Below are 21,222 nucleotides of genomic sequence, written 5' to 3'. Positions count from 1 at the left end.
CCATTAGCAGATAATGAGGTTGCCACACCAGATAAAGATGTAGTGGTGGTGTTTCTCTTGTGATTTGGCATTCAGAGACGCACCGTGCAAGAGCACTCACTATCATGCCCTGTGAGACAAACCTCGTCTACACATCACTATATGTGGTTAAATATCATGCCCTGAGAGACAAACCTCGTCTACACATCGTTATATGTGGTTAAATATCATGCCCTGTGAGACAAACCTCGTGGTGTAATATCATGCCCTGTGAGACAGATTGCTTCTACACATCATTACCATCTAAGACAATACTTTGTTCACATATGATGTTGTCCCTCCATAACAATGGTGACATTGGCATTACTATTCTCCCTCTATTTTGTTTTAACTGTAGATCAACTAGTTTATTTTAATTTTAAATAATAGTGAAGACATCAAAACTATGAAATAACACATATGGAATCATGTATTAACCAAAAAAGTGTAAAACAAATCAGAATATATTTTAGATTTTAGATTCTTCAAAGTAGTCACCCTTTTCCTTGATTACAGCTTTGCACACAGTTAGCATTCTCTCAACCAGCTTCACCTGGAATTATTTTCCAACAGTATTGAAGGAGTTCCCACATATGCTGAGCACTTGTTTGCTGCTTTTCCTTCACTCTGCGGTCAAACTCATCCCAAATGATCTCAATTGGGTTGAGGTCGGGTGTTTGTGGAGGCCAGGTCATCTGATGCAGCACTCCATCACTCTCCTTCTTGGTCAAATAGCCCTTACACAGCCTGGTGGTGTGTTGGGTTATTGTCCTGATGAAAAACAAATTATAGTCAAACTAAGCGCAAACCAGATGGGATGGCGTATCGCTGCAGAATGCTGTAGTAGCCATGCTGGTTAAGTGTGTCTTGAATTCTAAATAAATCACTGACAGTGTCACCAGCAAAGCACCATCACACCTCCACCTCCATGCTTCACAGTGGGAACTACACATGCAGACATCATCCGTTCACCTACTCTGCGTCACACAAAGAATCTCAAATTTGGACTCATCGGGACAGATTTCAAGCGGTCTAATGTCCATTGCTCATGTTTCTTGACCCAAGCAAGTCTCTTCTTATTATTGGTGTGTAGTGGTTTCTTTACAGCAATTCAACCATGAAGGCCTGATTCACACAGTCTCCTCTGTCTGTTACTTGAACCGTGAAGCACGTTTCGGGCTGCAATTTCTGAGTCTGGTAACACTAATGAACTTATCCTCTGCAGCAGAGGGTCTTCTGGGTCTTCCATTCCTGTGACGGTCTTCATGAGAGCCAGTTTCATCACAGCACTTGACTGCACTTGAAGAAACTTTCAAAGTTCTTGAAATTTTCCGTATTGACTGACCTTCTTGTCTTAAACTAATGATGGACTGTCGTTTCTTTTTGTTTATTTGAGCTGTTCTTAACATAATATAGACTTGGTCTTTTACCAAATAGGGCCATCTTCTGTTTACTTTGTTACAACACAACTGATTATCTCAAAAACATCAAGGAGGAAAGAAATTCCACAAATGAACTTTTAACAAGGCACACCTATTAATTGAAATGCATTCCAGGTGACTACCTCATGAAGCTGGTTGAGAGAATGCCAAGACTATGCAAAACTGTCATCAAGGCAAAGGGTGGCTACTTTGAAGGATCTCAAATATTGTAATGGATGCGTGTCGGTGACAGGGAAGTCAGGCGCAGGAAAACGAACTTGGTATAAACAATGTAGAAAATAGTAAAAAAAGAAAAATTTAACCCTTGAATGAGCAGGTGTGTCCAAACTATTGACTGGTACTGTACTATCGTTGCTTTTTAGACCGTTTTGACTAGTTTTGGCCAGATTTTACTAGTTTGGGCCAGTTTTGACTAGTTTGGGCCAGTTTTGACTAGTTCGGGCCAGATTTATCTAGTTTGGGCCAGATTTGACTAGTTTTGGCCAGATTTGACTAGTTTTAGCCAGATTTGACTAGTTTTGGCCAGTTTTGACTAGTTTTGGCCAGATTTGACTAGTTTTGGCCAGTTTTGACTAGTTTTGGCCAGATTTGACTAGTTTTGGCCAGATTTGACTGTTGAAAAAGCAACTAATGTATTTCAAAAACCAAAACGAGTTAATCTACAGTGAAATCAAAACATGGAGGGAGAACACTTACTGTGGGCTAGGTTGTGTTCAATTAGCAAAGGACTTACTGTGGGCTAGGTTGTGTTCAATTAGCAAAGGACTTACTGTGGGCTAGGTTGTGTTCAATTAGCAAAGGACTTACTGTGGGCTAGGTTGTGTTCAATTAGCAGAGGACTTACTGTGGGCTAGGTTGTGTTCAATTAGCAGAGGACTTACTGTGGGCTAGGTTGTGTTCAATTAGCAAAGGACTTACTGTGGGCTAGGTTGTGTTCAATTAGCAAAGGACTTAATGTGGGCGGCAGTGGTTAGATCGTTGGACTAGTAACTGAAAGGTTGCAAGATCGAATCCCCGAGCTGACAAGGTAAAAATCTGTCGTTCTGCCCCTGAACAGGCAGTTAACCCACTGTTCCTAGGCCGTCATTGAAAATAAGAATTTGTTTCTCAACTGACTTGCCTAGTTAAATAAAGGTTAAATAAAAAAATGTGGGTTGTGTTCGTTTAGCAGAGAACTTAATGTGGGCTGTGTTCGTTTAGCAGAGGACTTAATGTGGGTTATGTTCAATTAGCAGAGGACTTAATGTGGGCTGTGTTCGTTTAGCAGAGGACTTAATGTGGGTTATGTTCAATTAGCAGAGGACTTAATGTGGGCTGTGTTCGTTTAGCAGAGGACTTAATGTGGGTTGTGTTCGTTTAGCAGAGGACTTAATGTGGGCTGTGTTCGTTTAGCAGAGGACTTAATGTGGGCTGTGTTCGTTTAGCAGAGGACTTAAGGCAGAGGACTTAATGTGGGTTGTGGTTTAGCAGAGGCAGAGGCAGGGAGCAGGGCAGGGCAGACAGGGAGGAGGGCAGGGCAAGGAGGGAGGAGAGGAGGGAGGAGGGCAGGGTAGAGCAGGAGGGAGGGAGGGAGGGAGGGAGGGAGGGAGGGAGGGAGGGAGGGAGGGAGGGAGGGAGGGAGGGAGGGAGGGAGGGAGGGAGGGAGGGAGGGCAGGTTAGGGATGAGGGGAGGGCAGGGAGGGACAGGGAAGAGGAGAAGGGCAGGAGGAGGGCAGGGAGGGAGGAGGACAGGACAGGGAGGGAGGGAGGAGGACAGTGGAAAAGTATCTTAGTTTAATTAAATTTAATTATCATTACAGCCAGATGTGCTGTGGACGTTTCCCACCACAAATAATGATCCTAATTAGATTGTGTGCATGTGTCTGTGTGGGTGTGTGTGTGTGTGTGTGTGTGTGTGTGTGTGTGTGTGTGTGTGTGTGTGTGTGTGTGTGTGTGTGTGTGTGCATGTGTGTGTGGTGTGCATGTGTGTGTGGGTGTGTGTGCGTGTGCGTGTGTATGTGCATGTGTGTGTGGGTGTGTGTGTGTCTGTCCTGTCAGCTGAGAGACTGGTTCACATCCCATCCAGAAGAGTTCTAGGAAGTCTGGGTATTTTCTTAATCGTCTTAATCTATTGTGATGAGTCTCTGATCCACCTCTACGCAGACGACAACATTCTCTATACCTCTGGCCCTTCTTTGGACACTGTGTTAACTAACCTCCAGACGAGCTTCAATGCCATACAACTCTCCTTCCGTGGCCTCCAACTGCTCTTAAATGCAAATAAAACTAAATGCTGCCCGCACCTGCCCGCCTGTCCAGCATCCCTACTCTGGACGGCTCTGACTTAGAATACGTGAACAACTACAAATACCTAGGCGTCTGATTAGACTGTAAACTCTCCTTCCAGACTCACATTAAGCATCTCCAATCCAAAATTAAATCTAGAATCGGCTTCCTATTTCGCAACAAAGCATCCTTCACTCATGCTGCCAATCATACCCTTGTAAAACTGACTATCCGACCAAACCTTGACTTCAGCGATGTCATTTACAAAATATCCACCCAACACTCTACTCAGCAAACTGGATGTAGTCTATCACAGTGCCATCCGTTTAGTCACCAAAGCCCCATATGCTACGCACCACTGCGACCTGTATGCTCTCGTTGGCTGGCCCTCGCTTCATATTTGTCGCCAAGCCCACTGGCTCCAGGTCATCTGTAAGTCTTTGCTAGGTAAAGCCCTGCCTTATCTCAGCTCACTGATCACCATAGCAACACCCACCCATAGCACACGCAACAGGTATATTTCACTGGTCACCCCCAAAGCCAATTCCTCCTTCGGCCGCCTTTCTTTCAAGTTCGCTGACTGGAATGACTGGAACGAACTGCAAAAATCACTGAAGTTGGAGACTCATATCTCCCTCTCTAACTTTAAGCACCAGCTGTCAGAGCAGCTCTCAGATCACTGCACCTGTACATAGCCCATCTGTAAATAGCCCATCCAACTACCTCATCCCCATACTGTTATTTATGTTATTTATTTTGCTCCTTTGCACCCCAGTATCTCTACTTGCACACTCATCTTCTGCATATATATCACTCCAGTGTTTAATTGCTAAATTATAATTATTTCGCCACTATGGCTGATTTATTGCCTTACCTCCCTTATCCTACCTCATTTGCACACACTGTATATATACTTTTTCTATTGTATTATTGACTGTATGTTTGTTTATTCCATGTGTAACTCTGTGTTGTTGTTTGTGTCGCACTGCTTTGCTCTATCTTGGACAGGTCGCAACTAGCCTACCTGGTTAAATAAAGGTGAAATTAAATTTAAAAATAAAAATGGTATTGTGTTGTATTGTATTGTGTTGTGTTGTATTGTATTGTGTTGTGTTGTATTGTGTTGTGTTGTGTTGTATTGTATTGTGTTGTATTGTATTGTATTGTATTGTGTTGTATTGTGTTGTGTTGTATTGTGTTGTGTTGTGTATTGTATTGTATTGTATTGTGTTGTATTGTATTGTATTGTATTGTGTTGTATTGTATTGTATTGTATTGTGTTGTATTGTATTGTATTGTATTGTGTTGTATTGTGTTGTATTGTATTGTATTGTATTGTATTGTGTTGTGTTGTATTGTGTTGTATTGTATTGTGTTGTATTGTATTGTATTGTATTGTGTTGTATTGTATTGTATTGTGTTGTATTGTATTGTATTGTGTTGTATTGTATTGTATTGTATTGTGTTGTATTGTATTGTGTTGTGTTGTATTGTATTGTGTTGTATTGTGTTGTGTTGTGTTGTATTGTATTGTATTGTGTTGTATTGTATTGTGTTGTATTGTATTGTATTGTATTGTGTTGTATTGTGTTGTATTGTATTGTGTTGTATTGTATTGTGTTATGTGTGCTGTGTGCTGTGTGTGCTGTATTTTACTATGTGTGCTGTGTGTTGTATTGTGTTGTATTGTATTGTATTGTGTTGTGTTGTATTGTATTGTGTTGTATTGTATTGTGTTATGTGTGCTGTGTGCTGTGTGTGCTGTATTTTACTATGTGTGCTGTGTGTTGTATTGTATTGTATTGTATTGTATTGTGTTGTATTGTATTGTATTGTGTTGTATTGTATTGTGTTATGTGTGCTGTGTGCTGTGTGTGCTGTATTTTACTATGTGTGCTGTGTGCGAGAGCTGTTTTAAAATACCTCCTGAATTTTCTGCCTGTTTTGGTGGGATGGAGTTCCACCAGGCTTGAGAAAAGTTAATTGACCAATAACAGAGAGTTTCAAACTGGCCTGCCAATCTTCTGCTAGTTTTCAGAATACATATCCCTCCCATTATGCTTGTCCAATTAGGCCTCTCACTCAGACCACTCCCAGACAGTCCTAGTAAAATTATTGCTTGACAAATTGTTCTTTGCTACGAATATTTAAAAAAAAAATATTTGACCACTAATTGAAAACATTCACAGTAAATAAGGCTCTTAATTGTTACCCACAAATGATTTGATCTTGAGATAAAAACAGCTGCATTGGGCTTTTAATCAATCATGTGGCAGTTGACCGTGTGTTGATTGATATCAGCATCTACAGGACAAATAGGGGACTCTGCAATTAAACTGGTGACAGAGATACTAACAACTGAAAGAGGCATCGTCCTCAACGCTCTGGATAGACATTTCCCAAAAAAGGTTGTTGAAATGACACCATTAAAGATCGACTAAACAAACGCATAGATTCTGTGTTTTTCTGTTGCTCATTAATAAGAAAAACAAGAATTCAGTCTTGGGGGGTGTGACTTGATGTGTCAGTTACTGATGTTTGTCCCCCATGATACACAATAGGAACAAAGACAGTATCACGTCCTTAAAATAGTCTGAATTAATCGAACTCAAGAAATCTGTAATAAATGTGGACGTTTTTTTTGCCGAGGAGGTTTTTAGTTTGACATCTAGTGAAGGTGTTTGGCACAGTACTTCTCAAGTTAAAACATTTGCAAAGCATTGTTTAATGTAAAAAAAAAAGTGTGAAGTTGTCTCATGTAAACAAAGACTGCTCTGCTGGTCAGTCTGTCTCACGGTCTGTGTTCTGTGGTAGGATTGGATAGAGCACAAATCACTGCAGCTGTGTGTTCTGTGTTAGCAGACAAGTGAACATTGTCGAAATCCAAACCCAACCCTCGAGTAAAGCCATGACGAACTCACTTACAAAACTCAGTTTAGGACGAGACTGACGTTATGACCAAAATGATCTCATTTACAATTTGCAGTCAATTTTACACTAGAGTAAATGTTTCAGATTCAAATTGATGACAGAAGTTGATTACCTTCAGTTGGGCTTTAAACTAGCTGGATGCCTTTTAGTAGAGAAGAATGTGTGAAGAATAGTCTCTACTCACAATGTGAGTGTTTTAATTTAGGCTTGTCCAAATAGTCCTCTGTGTTAGCGGTACTTCCTCTAAACAACATCTGATTTCAGACCCGGGTTCTTCCTCTGTGACCCTTCAAATGAGTTCACACTGAGGTTATCTCAGGGCAAACTAATCCACAGCAATCAATGTTTTCTCCTCCTCTTCCATCAAAACACAGACACACAATCTATCCTATTTCTGTCTAGTCTCCATTTTCTTTCTTAGTCCTCCGTGTGTGTGTTTCTTGGGCATGCATACCTGTAATGTAATCCTATGTAATCCTACTCACACAATAAGTGTTTTGCTAATTCATTACTACTATAACCTGTGAAATTAACGTTAGTGTGCTGTTGACTTTATCTCAGTGGGTTTTCAGGCCCGGGGACACGGAAGAAGCTAAAGGGAGAGATCTACATTCTTATTATTATTTTTATTATTATTATTATTATTATTATTAAATTTGTTTCTCTTTTGAATTACTGATTGATGTTGAAGCTTTTCAAATCTCTTGCCCATTTGACATAGGCTGTCCATCCTGTCCATGGCATTCCTGGTATCGTTGACTGAGTGATTGTACGCCCAACAAAGCTCAAATTCAACTGCAGAAACTTGATTGCTACGGCAACTAGACTTTTAACAGGAGCCCAAAACCCTACCCTTCAACCAAAAACCTACCCTTCAACCAAAACCCTACACCTCAACCAAAACCCTACCCTTCAACCAAATTTACTACCCTTCAACCAAAACCCTACCCTTCAACCAAAACCCTAACATTCAACCTAAACCCTACCCTTCAACCAAAACCCTACCCCTCAACCAAAACCCTACCCTACCCCTCAACCAAAACCCCACCCTACCCTTCAACCAAAACCCTACCCTTCAACCAAAACCCTACCCTTCAACTAAAACCCTACCCTTCAACCCTACCCCTCAACCAAATTACTACCCTTCCCCAAATTCCTACCCTTCAACCAAAACCCTACCCTTCAACCAAAACCCTACCCTACCCTACCCATCAACCAAAGCCATACCCTTCAACCAAATTCCTACCCGTCAACCAAATTCCTACCCTTCCCCAAAAGCCTACATTCACCAAAACCCTCCCCTTCACCAAAACCTTACCCTGACCTTCACCAAAAAAACAACAGTACACCAAAACCCAACGACACCAAAACACAACAACAACACCAAAACAACACCAAAACACAACAACAACACCAAAACACAACAACAACACCAAAACACAACAACAACACCATAACAACACCAAAACACAACAACAACACCAAAACAAACCAAAACACAACAACAACACCAAAACAACACCAAAACACAACAACAACACCAAAACACAACAACAACACCATAACAAACAACAACACCATAACAACACCAAAACACAACAACAACACCAAAACAACACCAAAACACAACAACAACACCAAAACACAACAACAACACCAAAACAACACCAAAACACAACAACAACACCAAAACACAACAACAACACCAAAAAACACAAAACACAACAACAACACCAAAACACAACAACAACACCAAAAACAACACCAAAACACAACACCAAAACACAACAACAACACCAAACAACACCAAAACACAACAACAACACCAAAAAACACAAAACAACACCAAAACACAACAACAACACCAAAACACAACAACAACAAAAACAACAAAAACACAACAAAACACCAAAACACAACAACAACACCAAAACACAACACCAAAACCCAACACCAAAACACAACAACAACACCATAACAACACCAAAACACAACACCAAAACACAACAACAACACCATAACAACACCAAAACCCAACACCAAAACACAACAACAACACCATAACAACACCAAAACCCAACACCAAAACAACAACAACAACACCATTTGCTTAGTTGGGCTGATGTTTTATTTTCTCTCTTTATCGGCTAAACTAATCCATTTAATTTATCAGTTGGTGTAAAACCAGAATAATGTCATGCATCCCTATCAGTGGGATGATGTGAAGAGACACCTCAATTTACTTATATTATTACTAATTTTAGAGTCTGTGTTTACTAAGGATTATAGAGATTTCAGGTCTCCATAGCAACTCCACAGCAACTTCCCACTTCAACCACTGACAGAGGCCAGGGACCCTGATTCACAAAGTGTCTCAGAGTAAGAGTGCTGATCTAGGATCAGATCCCCCCCCCCTGTCTCTGAAATGTGTGAATACAGGTTTTCCGGCATGGCGACCATGGTGTCTGTCACACTACAGCAGCGTTGCAGTTCTTGACACAACCAAACAGGTGTGCCTGGCACCTACTACCAAACCCTGTTCAGAGGCACTTAAATCTTTTGTCTTGTTCATTCACCCTCAATGGCACACGGACACAATCCATGTCTCAATTGTCTCGAGGCTTAAAAATCCTGTCTCCTCCCCTTCATCTACACCGATTGAAATGGATTTAACAAGTGACATTAATAAGCGATCACAGCTTTCACCTGGATCCACCTGGTCAGTCTGTGTCATGGAAAGAGCACACTATACGCGGTCAGCTGATGTCTATGATGTTGTGATTGTTCACTATATGTGGGTGGGACTGTCAGATGACTAAATCAGCAGAGGTACCGTATAACACCACGCATCTCCTGAGTGACCTAATTATTCCTATCCTGAAAACCTTTTGCTATGACGACTGTAGACAATACTGAATCACTTAATACACCACGCGGCAATAATGATTTCAACACAGTAATACCACAACATTGGCTAATGGACAATATTCATTCTGACTGAGGGAAATGGAAAAGGTATGAAACTGATGGGAATTGCTAGAATGACTGGGCATTGTTGTAGATAAAACATTGTTATGGGAGATACATTGTATATACAGAATTGTGTAGACACCCCTTCAAATTAGTGGATTTGACCATTTCAGCCACACACATTGCTGACAGGTATATAAAATTTGAGCATACAGCCATGCAATCTCCATAGACAAACACTGGCAGTAGAATGGCCCTGACTGAAAAGCTCAGTGGCTTTCAATGTGGCACAGTCTAGAGGATGCCAACAAGTCAATTCGTCAAATTTTGGCCCTGCTAGAGCTGCCCAGGTCAACTTTCAGTGTTGTTATTGTGAAGTGGAAACGTTTAGGAGTAAAAATGGCTCAGCCGCGAAGTGGTAGGCCACAAAAGCTCACAGAACAGGACTGCTGAGTGATGAAGAGTGTAAAGAAAACGTTTGTCCTTGGTTGCAACACTCACTGCCGAGTTCCAAACTGCCTCTGGAAGCAATGTCAGCACAATAACTGTTCGTTGTGAGCCTCATGAAATGGGTTTCAAATCAAATCAAATTGTATTAGTCACATGTGCCGAATACAACAGGTGTAAACCTTACAGTGAAAGGCTTCCTTACGAGCTCCTAACCAACAATGCAGTTAAAAAATATATGAAAAAGTAATTAAAGAGCAGCAGTAAAATAACCATAGTGAGATTATATACAGGGGGTACCGGTACAGAGTGAATGTGCGGGGGCACTGGTTAGTCGAGGTAATTGAGGTAATATGTACATGTAGGTAGAGTTATTAAAGTGACTATGCATAGATGACAACAATAGAGAGTATCAGCGGTATAAAAAGGGGGGGTGGGCAATGAAAATAGTCTGGTTAGCCATTTTTTATTAGATGTTCAGGAGTCTTATGGCTTGGGGGGTCGAAGCTGTTTAGAAGCCTCTTGGACTGCCTCCTGAGTGATGCAGTGTCTAAGACACTAGAGATTCTGGGTTCGAGTCCAGGCTCTGTCGCAGCCAGCCGTGACCGGGAGAGCAATGGGGCAGCACACAATTGGCGCAGCGTTGTCCGGGTTAGGGGAGGGTTTGGCAATAGAACCGTCTATGACTAGGTTGGCTGGAGTCTTTGACAATTTTTAGGGCCTTCCTCTGACACCGCCTGGTATAGAGGTCCTGGATGGCAGGAAGCTTGGCCACAGTGATGTACTGGGCCGTACGCACTACCCTCTGTAATGCCTTGTGGTCGAAGGCCGAGCAGTTGCCATACCAGGCAGTGATGTAACCAGTCAGGATGGTGCAGCTGTAGAACATTTTGAGGATCTGAGGACCCATGCCCAATCTCTTCAGTCTCCTGAGGGGGAATAGGTTTTGTCGTGCCCTCTTCACGACTGTCTTGTGGTGCTTGGACCATGTTAGTTTGTTGGTGATGTGAACACAAAGGAACTTGAAGCTCCCAACCTGCTCCACTACAGCCTAATCGATGAGAATGGGGGCGTGCTCGGTCCTCTTTTTCATGTAGACCAAAATCATCTCATTTGTCTTGATCACGTTGAGGGAGAGGCTGTTGTCCTTGCACCACATGGACAGGTCTCTGACCCCTATATTCTGTCTCGTCATTGTCTGTGAACAGGCCTACCACTGTTGTGTCATCGGCAAACTTAATGATGGTGTTGGAGTCGTGTCTGAGTCATGAGTGAACAGGGAGTACAGAAGAAGACTGAGCACGCACCCCTGAGAGGCCCCTGTGTTGAGGATCAGTGTGGCCAATGTGTTGTTACCTACCCTTACCACCTGGGGGCAGCCCGTCAGGAAGTCCAGGATCCAGTTGCAGAGGGAGGTGTTTAGTCCCAGGGTCCTTAGCTTATTGATGAGCTTTGAGGGCACTATGGTGTTGAACGCTGAGCTGCAGTCAATGAATAGCATTCTCACAATGGTTTGATGGTTCGTCATAGTGGGATATATTATAAGCTTCCGGGTTAGAGTCCCGCTCCTTGAAAGTGGCAGCTCTAGCCTTTAGCTCAGTGCGGATGGTGCCTGGCTTCTGGTTGGGGTACGTACGTATGGTCACTGTGGGGACGACGTCATCGATGCACTTATTGATGAAGCCAATGACTGATGAAGTGTACTCCTCAATGCCATCGAAGGAATCCCGGAGCATATTCCAGTCTGTGCTAGCAAAACAGTCCTGTAGCTTAGCATCTGCTTCCTCTGACCACTTTTTTTATTGATCTAGTCACTAGTGCTTCCTGCTTTAATTTTTGCTTGTAAGCATGAATCAGGAGGATAGAATTATGGTCTGATTTGCCAAATGGAGGGCGAGGGACCGCTTTGTACGCGTCTCTGTGTGCGGAGTAAAGTTGGTCCTGAGTTTTTCCCCTCTGGTTGCACGTTTAACATGCTGATAGAAATTTGGAAAGACGGATTTAAGTTTCCCTGCATTAAAGTTCCCGGCCACTAGGAGCGCCGCCTCTGGATGAGCGTTTTCCTGTTTGCTTATGGCGGAATACAGCTCATTGAGTGCGGTCTTAGTGCCAGTATCAGTCTGCTGTGGTATGTAGACAGCTACAACAACAAAAAACAGATGAAAACTCTCTAGGTAGAAAGTGTGGTTTACAGCTTATTATGAGAAACTCTACCTCAGGCGAGCAAAACCTTGAGATTTCCATAGATATCGTGCACCAGCTGTTATTTACAAAAATACATAGTCCGCCTCCCCTTGTCTTACCAGACGCCGCTGCTCTGTCCTGCGGATAAAGCGTATAACCAGCCAGCTGTATGTTGATAATGTCGTTGTTCAGCCACGACTCTGTGAAGCATAAGATGTTACATGTTTTAATGTCCCGTTGGTAGTTTAATCTTCCGCGTAGGTCATCGATTTTGTTTTCCAAAGATTGCACGTTTGCTAGTAGAATGGAAGGCAGTGTTTCCATGGCCGAGCAGCCACACACAAGCAGAGGATCAACATGAGCAATGCCAAACATCGGCTGGAGTGGTGTAAAGCTCGCCGCCATTGGACACTGGAGCAGTGGAAACGTGTTCTCTGGAGTGATGAATCACGCTTCACCATCTGGCAGTCCGACGGACGAATATGGGTTTGGAGGATACCAGGAAAACACTTCCTGCCCGAATGCATAGTGCCATCTGTAAAGTTTGGTGAAGGAGGAATAATGGTCTGGGGCTGTTTTTCATGATTCAGGCTCCTTAGTTCCAGTAAAGGGAAATCTTAACAGCATACAATGGCATTCTAGGCGATTCTGTGCTTCCAACTTTGTGGCAACAGTTTGGGGAAGGCCCTTTCCTGTTTCAGCTTGACAATGCCCCGGTGCACAAAGTGAGGTCCATACAGAAATGGTTTGTCAAGATCGGTTTGTAAGAACGTAACTGGCCTGCACAGAGGGACCTCAACCCCGTCGAACGCCTTTGGGATTAATTGGAACACCGACTGCGAACCACCCCTAATCGCCCAGCATAAGTGCCCAACCTCACTAATGCTCTTGTGGCTGAATGGAAGCAAGTCCCCCCGGGAATGTTCCAACATCTAGTGGAAAGCCTTCACAGAAGAGTGGAGGCTGTTATAGCAGCAAAGAGGGAACCAACTCCATATTAATGCCCATGATATTGGAATAACATTTTTGACAAGCAGGTGTCCACATACTTTTTGTCATGTAGTGTATCTCGATGCATTTCTTTTAATGTTGTTTTTTTATTTTTTATTTTACCTTTATTTAAATAGGCAAGTCAGTTAAAAGAACAGATTCTTATTTACAATGACAGATTTTTACCTTGTGAGCTCAGGGATTTGATCTAGCAACCTTTCAGTTACTGGCCTAACACTCTAACCACTAGGCTACCTGCCACCCCAATGGGGATGTTGTATAGAGGGATGTTATATAAACAGGTAAAGGAGGTGAATGTGCAAATTCCAAAAAGTTTGCCTTTTTAATTCAGGCTGTACATGTTCTAGAAAAGCAATTAGCCTGCATGGAAGATTGATGTTTGGATATATTTGTGCAACAAACTCTCCCCATTTACCATTTAAAAATGCTCTACAATTAGTTTTTCTTGGGCTGGGATACATGCAATGGTTTGACTTGATCAATTGTGACTGAAGTATAAAAACAACATTCTCTGACACAGATCATTTGCTTTTTATTTGATGACTGCAATGAAATGTAGGGCACACAAGAGAATGTGCCCTACATTTCATTGAGAATGTACCCTACATTTCATTGAGAATGTGCCCTACATTTCATTGAGAATGTGCCCTACATTTCATTGAGAATGTGCCCTACATTTCATTGAGAATGTGCCCTACATTTCATTGAGAATGTGCCCTACATTTCATTGAGAATGTGCCCTACATTTCATTGAGAATGTGAACCTTCTTTTTCATGTTAAAGAAGTTTGTGGCTTTTGTCAAATCAATATTTGTTGGTGGTTTTGAAAATTATGAGCGAAAACATTGTTAGGCCCAGTCCAATTTCCATCAAAATGCACTCGTTCTGTGCTTAATTGTAAAGCAGGCCCCTGCATTCATTAAACACTATGATTTTTCAATATTGGTAAAATAGCACCTACAAAATTAAACTGTATAGGCCTGCAAAAATACATGATAAAGCATGAATAAAGAATGAATACTTACGTGTGAAACTCCGTGTTCTGTAGCATAGCTTCCAGAGTTTCGTTTTTCAGTTTTTAGAGAACAGAATGGCCAGAAAACCCAAGTAGAATCCATGTTTCATTTGTCTCCAGGAAGATCCTGATTATTAAATCGATAAATTACTTCAATTACACGTTACAGAGACTGAAAATGGCGCCTGTTATGTTGCGAGGCCGAATCCAGAGGTTATCGTTTAAAAGTGACTCCCGGATGAATGCCAGTTGTCAAATCCCCTGATGTTAGGCATTTTGAACCGCGCTTCATTCGGTGCTACAGGGTCAACGCCCGCCTACGGACTCACCCAAAACACCCTTCCTTTCCATTTGATTGCTACAAAATGTCAGTCCTGATAAAAAAAAACTTCAAATTGCCACAAAAAGCGCACGGTTGTAATTCATGCGTGTTCCTGAGCCGTTGCGCTGAGAGTGGAAGGTCCTAAAACCTCCGTTTGCCCTTGAGCTGCTGAGCGGCTGGCCCGGGAGGATGGGAGCGACGCCTGACCAGGGGATTAGGCTACGGCTGGCCCATGTCATCTCACATTCAAAAGTTATCAGGATTTGGGAAGCAATACCTTTTTTTAACCTCTCAATTGAGTCATCTGAAACAATTTGTGAGGCAACAGGAAATATGTTTAATTTCACTGCACGACATTTTACAAAGAGCCTGCAAAAATAGACAACAGAATGCAAAAATGTGTTTAATCCTGAATCAATCTTTTCACGCACCGGTAGATATGAAATCTACTTTCTCAGAACTATTTACAGGTACATGTGGGCATGCGCATGCGCATGCTATTATACCTGTAGGCCGATAGGAATTAAATAATAAACGTTGCCCTGTTGCTCCCTCTGCCGGCACTACAGGCAAACGCGGGGCTGATTGTCAATTACATTTCAGTACCATTGACAGCTCCCTGAATTGCAAACTTGACATATCGCCTAATTGTCCACAGTTAATTAAAGCGCAGAAAACTAGCAATGACGACCTTGGGCTTTTAAACCACTATAACAAATTATAACAGTGCATATGCAATCATAATTCAATTTCACGCTTAGGCGGTTTTGGACCTCTGAGTTGAATGCACTCGATTACAACAGAGTCTGGGTTAGAGAGTCTGGGGATTCTCCGTCCATTGCTTTTGCTATGCATAGTAGCTATGGTTATTAGCCTAGCACATAACTTGGATCCACATATACTGTACTTGTGCAGGTAGATAAGGCATTTAAAGAAACACTCATTGTGCTACCGATGTCAACTACGTTGAAGCATCGATTATATCGATTTATTACATTATTCTGGTGAGCAAGAGTTTATTTAGTCTTCCCATGAAACATAGCTTCTCATTTCTCATTATAGACAAGCTGACTAACAAATAGCTGAAGGCCAGTCAAATTCTTCCAAACCGATCTCGAGAAACCATTTCTGTATGGACCTCGCTACTCGCTTCAGCACACGGTGGTCCCGATCTGTGAGCTTATGTGCAAGTAGATAAGGCATATTTAAAGGAACACTCGTTGTGCTACGAGAAAGGTAGTCTATTTGGAAAACATTTGCATAATTATGATGTAGCTTAAACCATAAGAGGGATCTTAACAAGACAAAGCAATATGGCACAAAGGAACGTGATTAATATTTGTAATATATATAAATCATTCAGTAGAAATCGGTTGTATCTGTGCATTTAAAGCTATTCTGTTCCATCGAAAAACTATAAACTAGCATTTTGTCTATTTTCTCACATGTACACATACATAAGTTCTAAATAAATGCAAAGGTGCCTTTTTATGACTAGCCAAATATATTAGTAGAATACACGTAAATGTAGATAGCCAGCGGTGCCTACAGCTTCCAGGCACTCTGCATCATAGTAACGAAGTATCCGTCGCTGTCAATAGAGGCACTCACTCCACTGTAGTAGTTCATGAACTCCTCCTGAGTTACCTAAAGGAGAAGGACAAGACAACTCATTTACAAAATATACAAAACCAAGTAACCAAGCCAAGAATATCTGCTCCTTCCTTTTGTACGTAAAAAGTTGTGTATAATTGTTATTATTTTTAAACCCTTTTTTGTTTGTTTAATGTTTTTTAAAAATCTTTATTAAAACAGGCAAGTCAGTTAAGAACAAATTCTTATTTTCAATGACGGCCTAGGAACAGTGGGTTAACTGCCTGTTCAGGACGACAGATTTGTGCCTTGTCAGCACAGGGATTTGAACTTGCAACCTTTCGGTTACTAGTCCAACACTCCAACCACTAGGCTACCCTGCCACCCCAATGTAATATCAGCTACAATTCATTAGCCTGAAATACAGGGCCTGTTTGCATAAAACATCTTAAGTGTTTCCCTTGAGAAATAATTTACCTAAGGGACTCGAATAGAGCCAATGGAAACGTAAGGTCATAATTTAAGGGTTTTATGGGTAGTTTGAAGGCAGGTAAGGCAGAGCCTCTGGTTACCGTGGAGATGACTTGAATCACTGTTCCAAGCCAGGACAAACACATTTATTTAGAAGATAATAAAACATATGTATTTTAGTTACTTTTTTTTCTCAACTTGTTTCTATTACTTTCTAGCATGTCAAGCTAACTTAGAGAGTAGGTAGCTAGCTGGTCAGCTAGCATGTCAAGCTAACTTAGAGAGTAGGTAGCTAGCTGGTCAGCTAGCATGTCAAGCTAACTTTGAGAGTAGGTAGCTAGCTGGTCAGCTAGCATGTCAAGCTAACTTTGAGAGTAGGTAGCTAGCTGGTCAGCTAGCATGTCAAGCTAACTTTGAGAGTAGGTAGCTAGCTGGTCAGCTAGCATGTCAAGCTAACTTTGAGAGTAGGTAGCTAGCTGGTCAGCTAGCATGTCAAGAAAAATAGGTTTGAGAGTAGGTAGCTAGCTGGTCAGCTAGCATGTCAAGCTAACAAGAGAGTAGGTAGTAGCTGGTCAGCTAGCATGTCAAGCTAACTTTGAGAGTAGGTAGCTAGCTGGTCAGCTAGCATGTCAAGCTAACTTTGAGAGTAGGTAGCTAGCTGGTCAGCTAGCATGTCAAGCTAACTTTGAGAGTAGGTAGCTAGCTGGTCAGCTAGCATGTCAAGCTAACTTTGAGAGTAGGTAGCTAGCTGGTCAGCTAGCATGTCAAGCTAACTTTGAGAGTAGGTAGCTATTGGTGTTATTCTTCAATAACAAACTCCAAAGCAAATCAGGGGGAGAAAAATAGGTTTATGTGAGAAGGACAAATCAAGATGTTATGCTGGGAGGTAGATGTTCAGTCTCCCCTGTCCTCAGCTTTTCCCCCCAAATCAAAGGAACAGGATGTCATTTATAACCCCACACCCTAGCCTGGGGTTGACCAATCAGAAGTCCTTGCAGTACAACTTGGCCAATGGCCAAATAACAAGTATACTGCCCCCGACTTAATGTACAGAATGTAGCACACGTAGCACTGAGTTCAGGATTGACATTCCACAGATTCTAAACAGCTGTTGAACTGAGACCCAACTCCTATTTACAATTCCCTATTGACCATTAGTACTATATTTAGTTTAGTACTCTCGTCCTCTCAAACTCTGCGTTGTGTATTTATCTTCAAAATACTCTTATAGACCTCATGGGCACCCTTAACTTTTTCCACTTCATTTAAGGGAGAAATTAACCTTAAAATGTTTTGTGCATCTGACTTAAAGTTAAGGAAACTTTAAGTGAAAAGATAAGGGGGGAATTAACTTAAGATGTTTTATGAAACTGGGCTCAGACCGGTTTTGTGATAACATTCCACTCCTTCTACTCCGTGCCATATGCCTAAAATATGACATCGTCTGTTCTCCTCGAGCTGATTTTTTTTACTAAGCAGGTCAGTTAAGAACAAATTCTTATTTTCAATGACGGCCCAGGAACAGTGGGTTAACTGCCTGTTCAGGGACAGAAAGACAGATTTTTACCTTGTCAGCTCGGGGATTTGAACTTGTAACCTTCCGTTTACTAGTCCAACGCTCTAACCACCAGGCTACCCTGCCGCCTCTACACTCTAACCACTAGGCTACCCTGCCGCCTCTACACTCTAACCACTAGGCTACCCTGCCTCCTCTACACTCTAACCACTAGGCTACCCTGCCGCCCCTACACTCTAACCACTAGGCTACCCTGCCACCTCTACACTCTAACCACTAGGCTACCCTGCCACCTCTACACTCTAACCACTAGGCTACCCTGCCACCTCTACACTCTAACCACTAGGCTACCCTGCCGCCTCTACACTCTAGCCACTAGGCTACCCTGCCGCCTCTACACTCTAACCACTAGGCTACCCTGCCGCCTCTACACTCTAACCACTAGGCTACCCTGCCGCCTCTACACTCTAACCACTAGGCTACCCTGCCGCCTCTACACTCTAACCACTAGGCTACCCTGCCGCCTCTACACTCTAACCACTAGGCTACCCTGCCGCCTCTACACTCTAACCACTAGGCTACCCTGCCACCCCGATTATTGATTGAATGTTCACATTTGAAGATTGGAGAAAGGCCAGACTGTTTGGCATGACAAGGAGTGGAGTGTGGAATGTTAACACAAACAGATTGGTACCCAGGCTAGCAGTTCGTCATTCCAGTAAACGGACAAATGTATTTATTACCTTGCCGTCTTTGTCGTTGGGGGAATCAAAGCTGCTGAGGAAGGTTAGGAAGACCTGTTCCTCTGTCCACTCCCCACTCTTATATTTGGGGTGTTGTGAGCAGTTGTAGACCCCCCTCAGGTCCTCCACAGTCACCACTCCGTCCCCTGTCCGGTCTAACTTCTTAAAGGCCTGGCCGATCACAGAGATCCTGGCACTGGACATGGGAGGCTGAAGGAAACACAAACACATGAAAACAGCAATATACATCACTGCACCATTCAATTATTAGATGTACTTTGGCTTGTTCAAATACTATTATTATGAGAGAACCATTATTCTACACCGTCCATAATAAATAAATGTGCATAATCAATTCGTTTTTTAGTGTCACTACTCTGTAATTATACCCTCAGATTCTCCAGAAACTCGTTGAAGTTGATGCTGCCACTGCCGTCCTTGTCACACAGTGTGAAGATCTGCCGGGCCTCCTCTCTGCTCACCACCACACCATAGTCCTCCAGTCCCTTAATAAACTCCTTCAGGTCCAGAGACTTACTGCCATCGTCGTCCATGATGCGGAACGTCCTGTATGGACCAGTGAGGAAGAGAGAGGATGTGGAGAGATTAACCATCTGTCTCTGGATATCTATTTAAACGTAATAATCAATTATGAATCAGTTATTATGAAATATTATTGGCCTTTTGCCTACAGACTATTTTCACTTGTGAGTGAATATCATAATACCATAAGAAAGCGTTATTGTAAAGTTACAAAAAAGAATTGTTGTTGATGTTTTGCTTTGTATTTTAATCAGTTGCTCTTACCTTGCCAGTCCCTTGATGCCAGCCACTCCCCTGGCCAGACATTGCTGTCTCAGTACCTCCAGTGGGTCTGTGGCCTTGGTGTCTGAGGCCATGTCTTCTGTGTTACTATAAAATATGGAGTAAAATACTCCATCAGCTTAGTTCATTTGTATTCAGATGTAGGTTCAACTTTATCAATTGTAACAGAGGAAGTATAATGAGCAAGCAAGGAGAAAAAAAGAGAGTCGAACTATGCTACACTCCTCCCCTAGAAACCTGTTACTAGGCTACACCCCTCCCCTAGAGACGTGTCACTAGGCTACACCCCTCCCCTAGAGACCTGTTACTATGTACATGTGCACCAAGCCATCACAAGTCAGTTCAATAGTCAATTAATCATAAACCGTCATAATTGCAGATGTGTTCATATTGCAATTACATTAGGTATTTTAGTGTTCATATCAAGTATCATATACAAAATGTCTCCTTAATTTGCTTAATTTACACCACTTTCATAAGAAAAACGAAAGTCATTACTCCTGTTGTCTAGACAACACTTACACAACAACCACACCTTTTTTTCCAATGCCATAACTTCAAACCACTATCTATCCAGAAATAATGAAACTAACATACCAAAACTAAGCAATAATGAAGTATACGATTACCCAACAAAAATGGTACTTGTTGCAAGTGTTTGCGTGTGAAGAGAAAGTGGTCTCACCTGGTGTTCTTGTCACCTGTTCCACTCTAGTGTGCCCGTGCGTAATGTAATGTTGGTATGAATAGCGCACACCTCCTCCTCCTCCTCTCTTTACTGTACACTTCAGACCAGCGGCCCACTCAAGTGTCATTACCAGTAACGACTGTATGATCATTTTCGATTTTCGCGGTAAGGAAGGCGGTAAAGATGTACAAAGGGAAAATCAATCGAATAGTAGAGCATAAAAAAAAAATGTTTTTAAATTGTGTCCCAAAATGGCACCCTATTCTCTATATAGTGCACGATACCTGTAATGTTATGATAGTGAGGTAATTGTAAGCAGTAGAAGGCCTAGAATGGGTCATAGGTTTCAGTTGTGATGTTGAAAACGCTGGGATGGATGATTCCGGACCACGTCTGAAAAAGTAGATACATTATTTGGGATAGAGGTGGGGTAATGCGTTGTCAGAAAAACATTATACGTGGTGGAAAAGGACATCTATAGTATTGTAAGGACCCTTGGAAGGAGGGAGTAGTGTAACAATCCTGGGTTTATAAACGCGGATATCGCATCTTCCGTTTGAGCATGCTTTTGCGGCACAGTCGATAGCGCGCTGGACTTCGGGCTAGAGGGTCGAGGGTTCGAGACCTGCTGCCTGCTGTTTCATTACAATATCATAGCAAGGCATGTGCAGTGGTGTAAAGTAATTAGTAAAAATACTTTGAAGTACTACTTATGTCGTTTTTGGGGGGAATTTGTACTTTACCATTGATATTTTTTGAAAATGTTTACTTTTACTTCACT

General features: G+C 42.2%; 2 protein-coding genes across 3 annotated transcripts in view; both read right to left on the bottom strand.

Moving 5' to 3' along the window:
• LOC112260936 (sodium channel protein type 4 subunit alpha B-like) overlaps positions 1-15,416 on the bottom strand; it is a 124,892-nt gene extending 109,476 nt beyond the window's left edge. Inside the window, exon 1 of the mRNA XM_042329603.1 lies at positions 14,294-15,416. The gene's annotated coding sequence lies outside the window, so the exon portion shown is untranslated. The remainder of the gene's footprint in view (positions 1-14,293) is intronic.
• A 191-nt stretch (positions 15,417-15,607) lies between these two features.
• Positions 15,608-20,980, bottom strand: LOC112260937 (calcyphosin-like protein). 2 transcript variants are annotated; one of them, XM_024436318.2, is made up of 5 exons: positions 20,439-20,980; positions 19,736-19,840; positions 19,318-19,495; positions 18,929-19,138; positions 15,608-16,252 (listed from the first exon to the last, which is right to left on the bottom strand). In XM_024436318.2, the coding sequence occupies exons 2-5, from the start codon at positions 19,825-19,827 to the stop codon at positions 16,151-16,153; spliced, it is 582 nt and encodes a 193-aa protein (XP_024292086.1). In that variant the 5' UTR covers positions 19,828-19,840; positions 20,439-20,980; the 3' UTR covers positions 15,608-16,150. The 2 variants fall into 2 exon arrangements, with proteins under 2 accessions (XP_024292086.1, XP_024292087.1); XM_024436319.2 differs by lacking the exon at positions 20,439-20,980 and having other exon boundaries at positions 19,736-20,378.
• Between the last annotated feature and the right edge of the window lie 242 nt (positions 20,981-21,222).

The sequence above is a fragment of the Oncorhynchus tshawytscha genome, linkage group LG10 (genome assembly GCF_018296145.1).
Source record: "Oncorhynchus tshawytscha isolate Ot180627B linkage group LG10, Otsh_v2.0, whole genome shotgun sequence".
In the NCBI taxonomy this organism is placed as follows: domain Eukaryota; kingdom Metazoa; phylum Chordata; class Actinopteri; order Salmoniformes; family Salmonidae; genus Oncorhynchus; species Oncorhynchus tshawytscha.
The sequence above is the reverse complement of the archived record's forward strand: the minus strand, read 5'-3'. Positions and strand labels throughout refer to the sequence as shown.

Coding starts and splice junctions, on each gene's coding strand:
- LOC112260937 (XM_024436318.2), bottom strand. CDS start 19,827: ATGGCCTCAGACACCAAGGCCACAGACCCACTGGAGGTACTGAGACAG. Junction 19,139..19,317: donor AGTTTCTGGAGAATCTGAGG/GTATAATTACAG, acceptor TGTTTCCTTCAG/CCTCCCATGTCCAGTGCCAG. Junction 16,253..18,928: donor CCAACGACAAAGACGGCAAG/GTAATAAATACA, acceptor CTTCTCCTTTAG/GTAACTCAGGAGGAGTTCAT.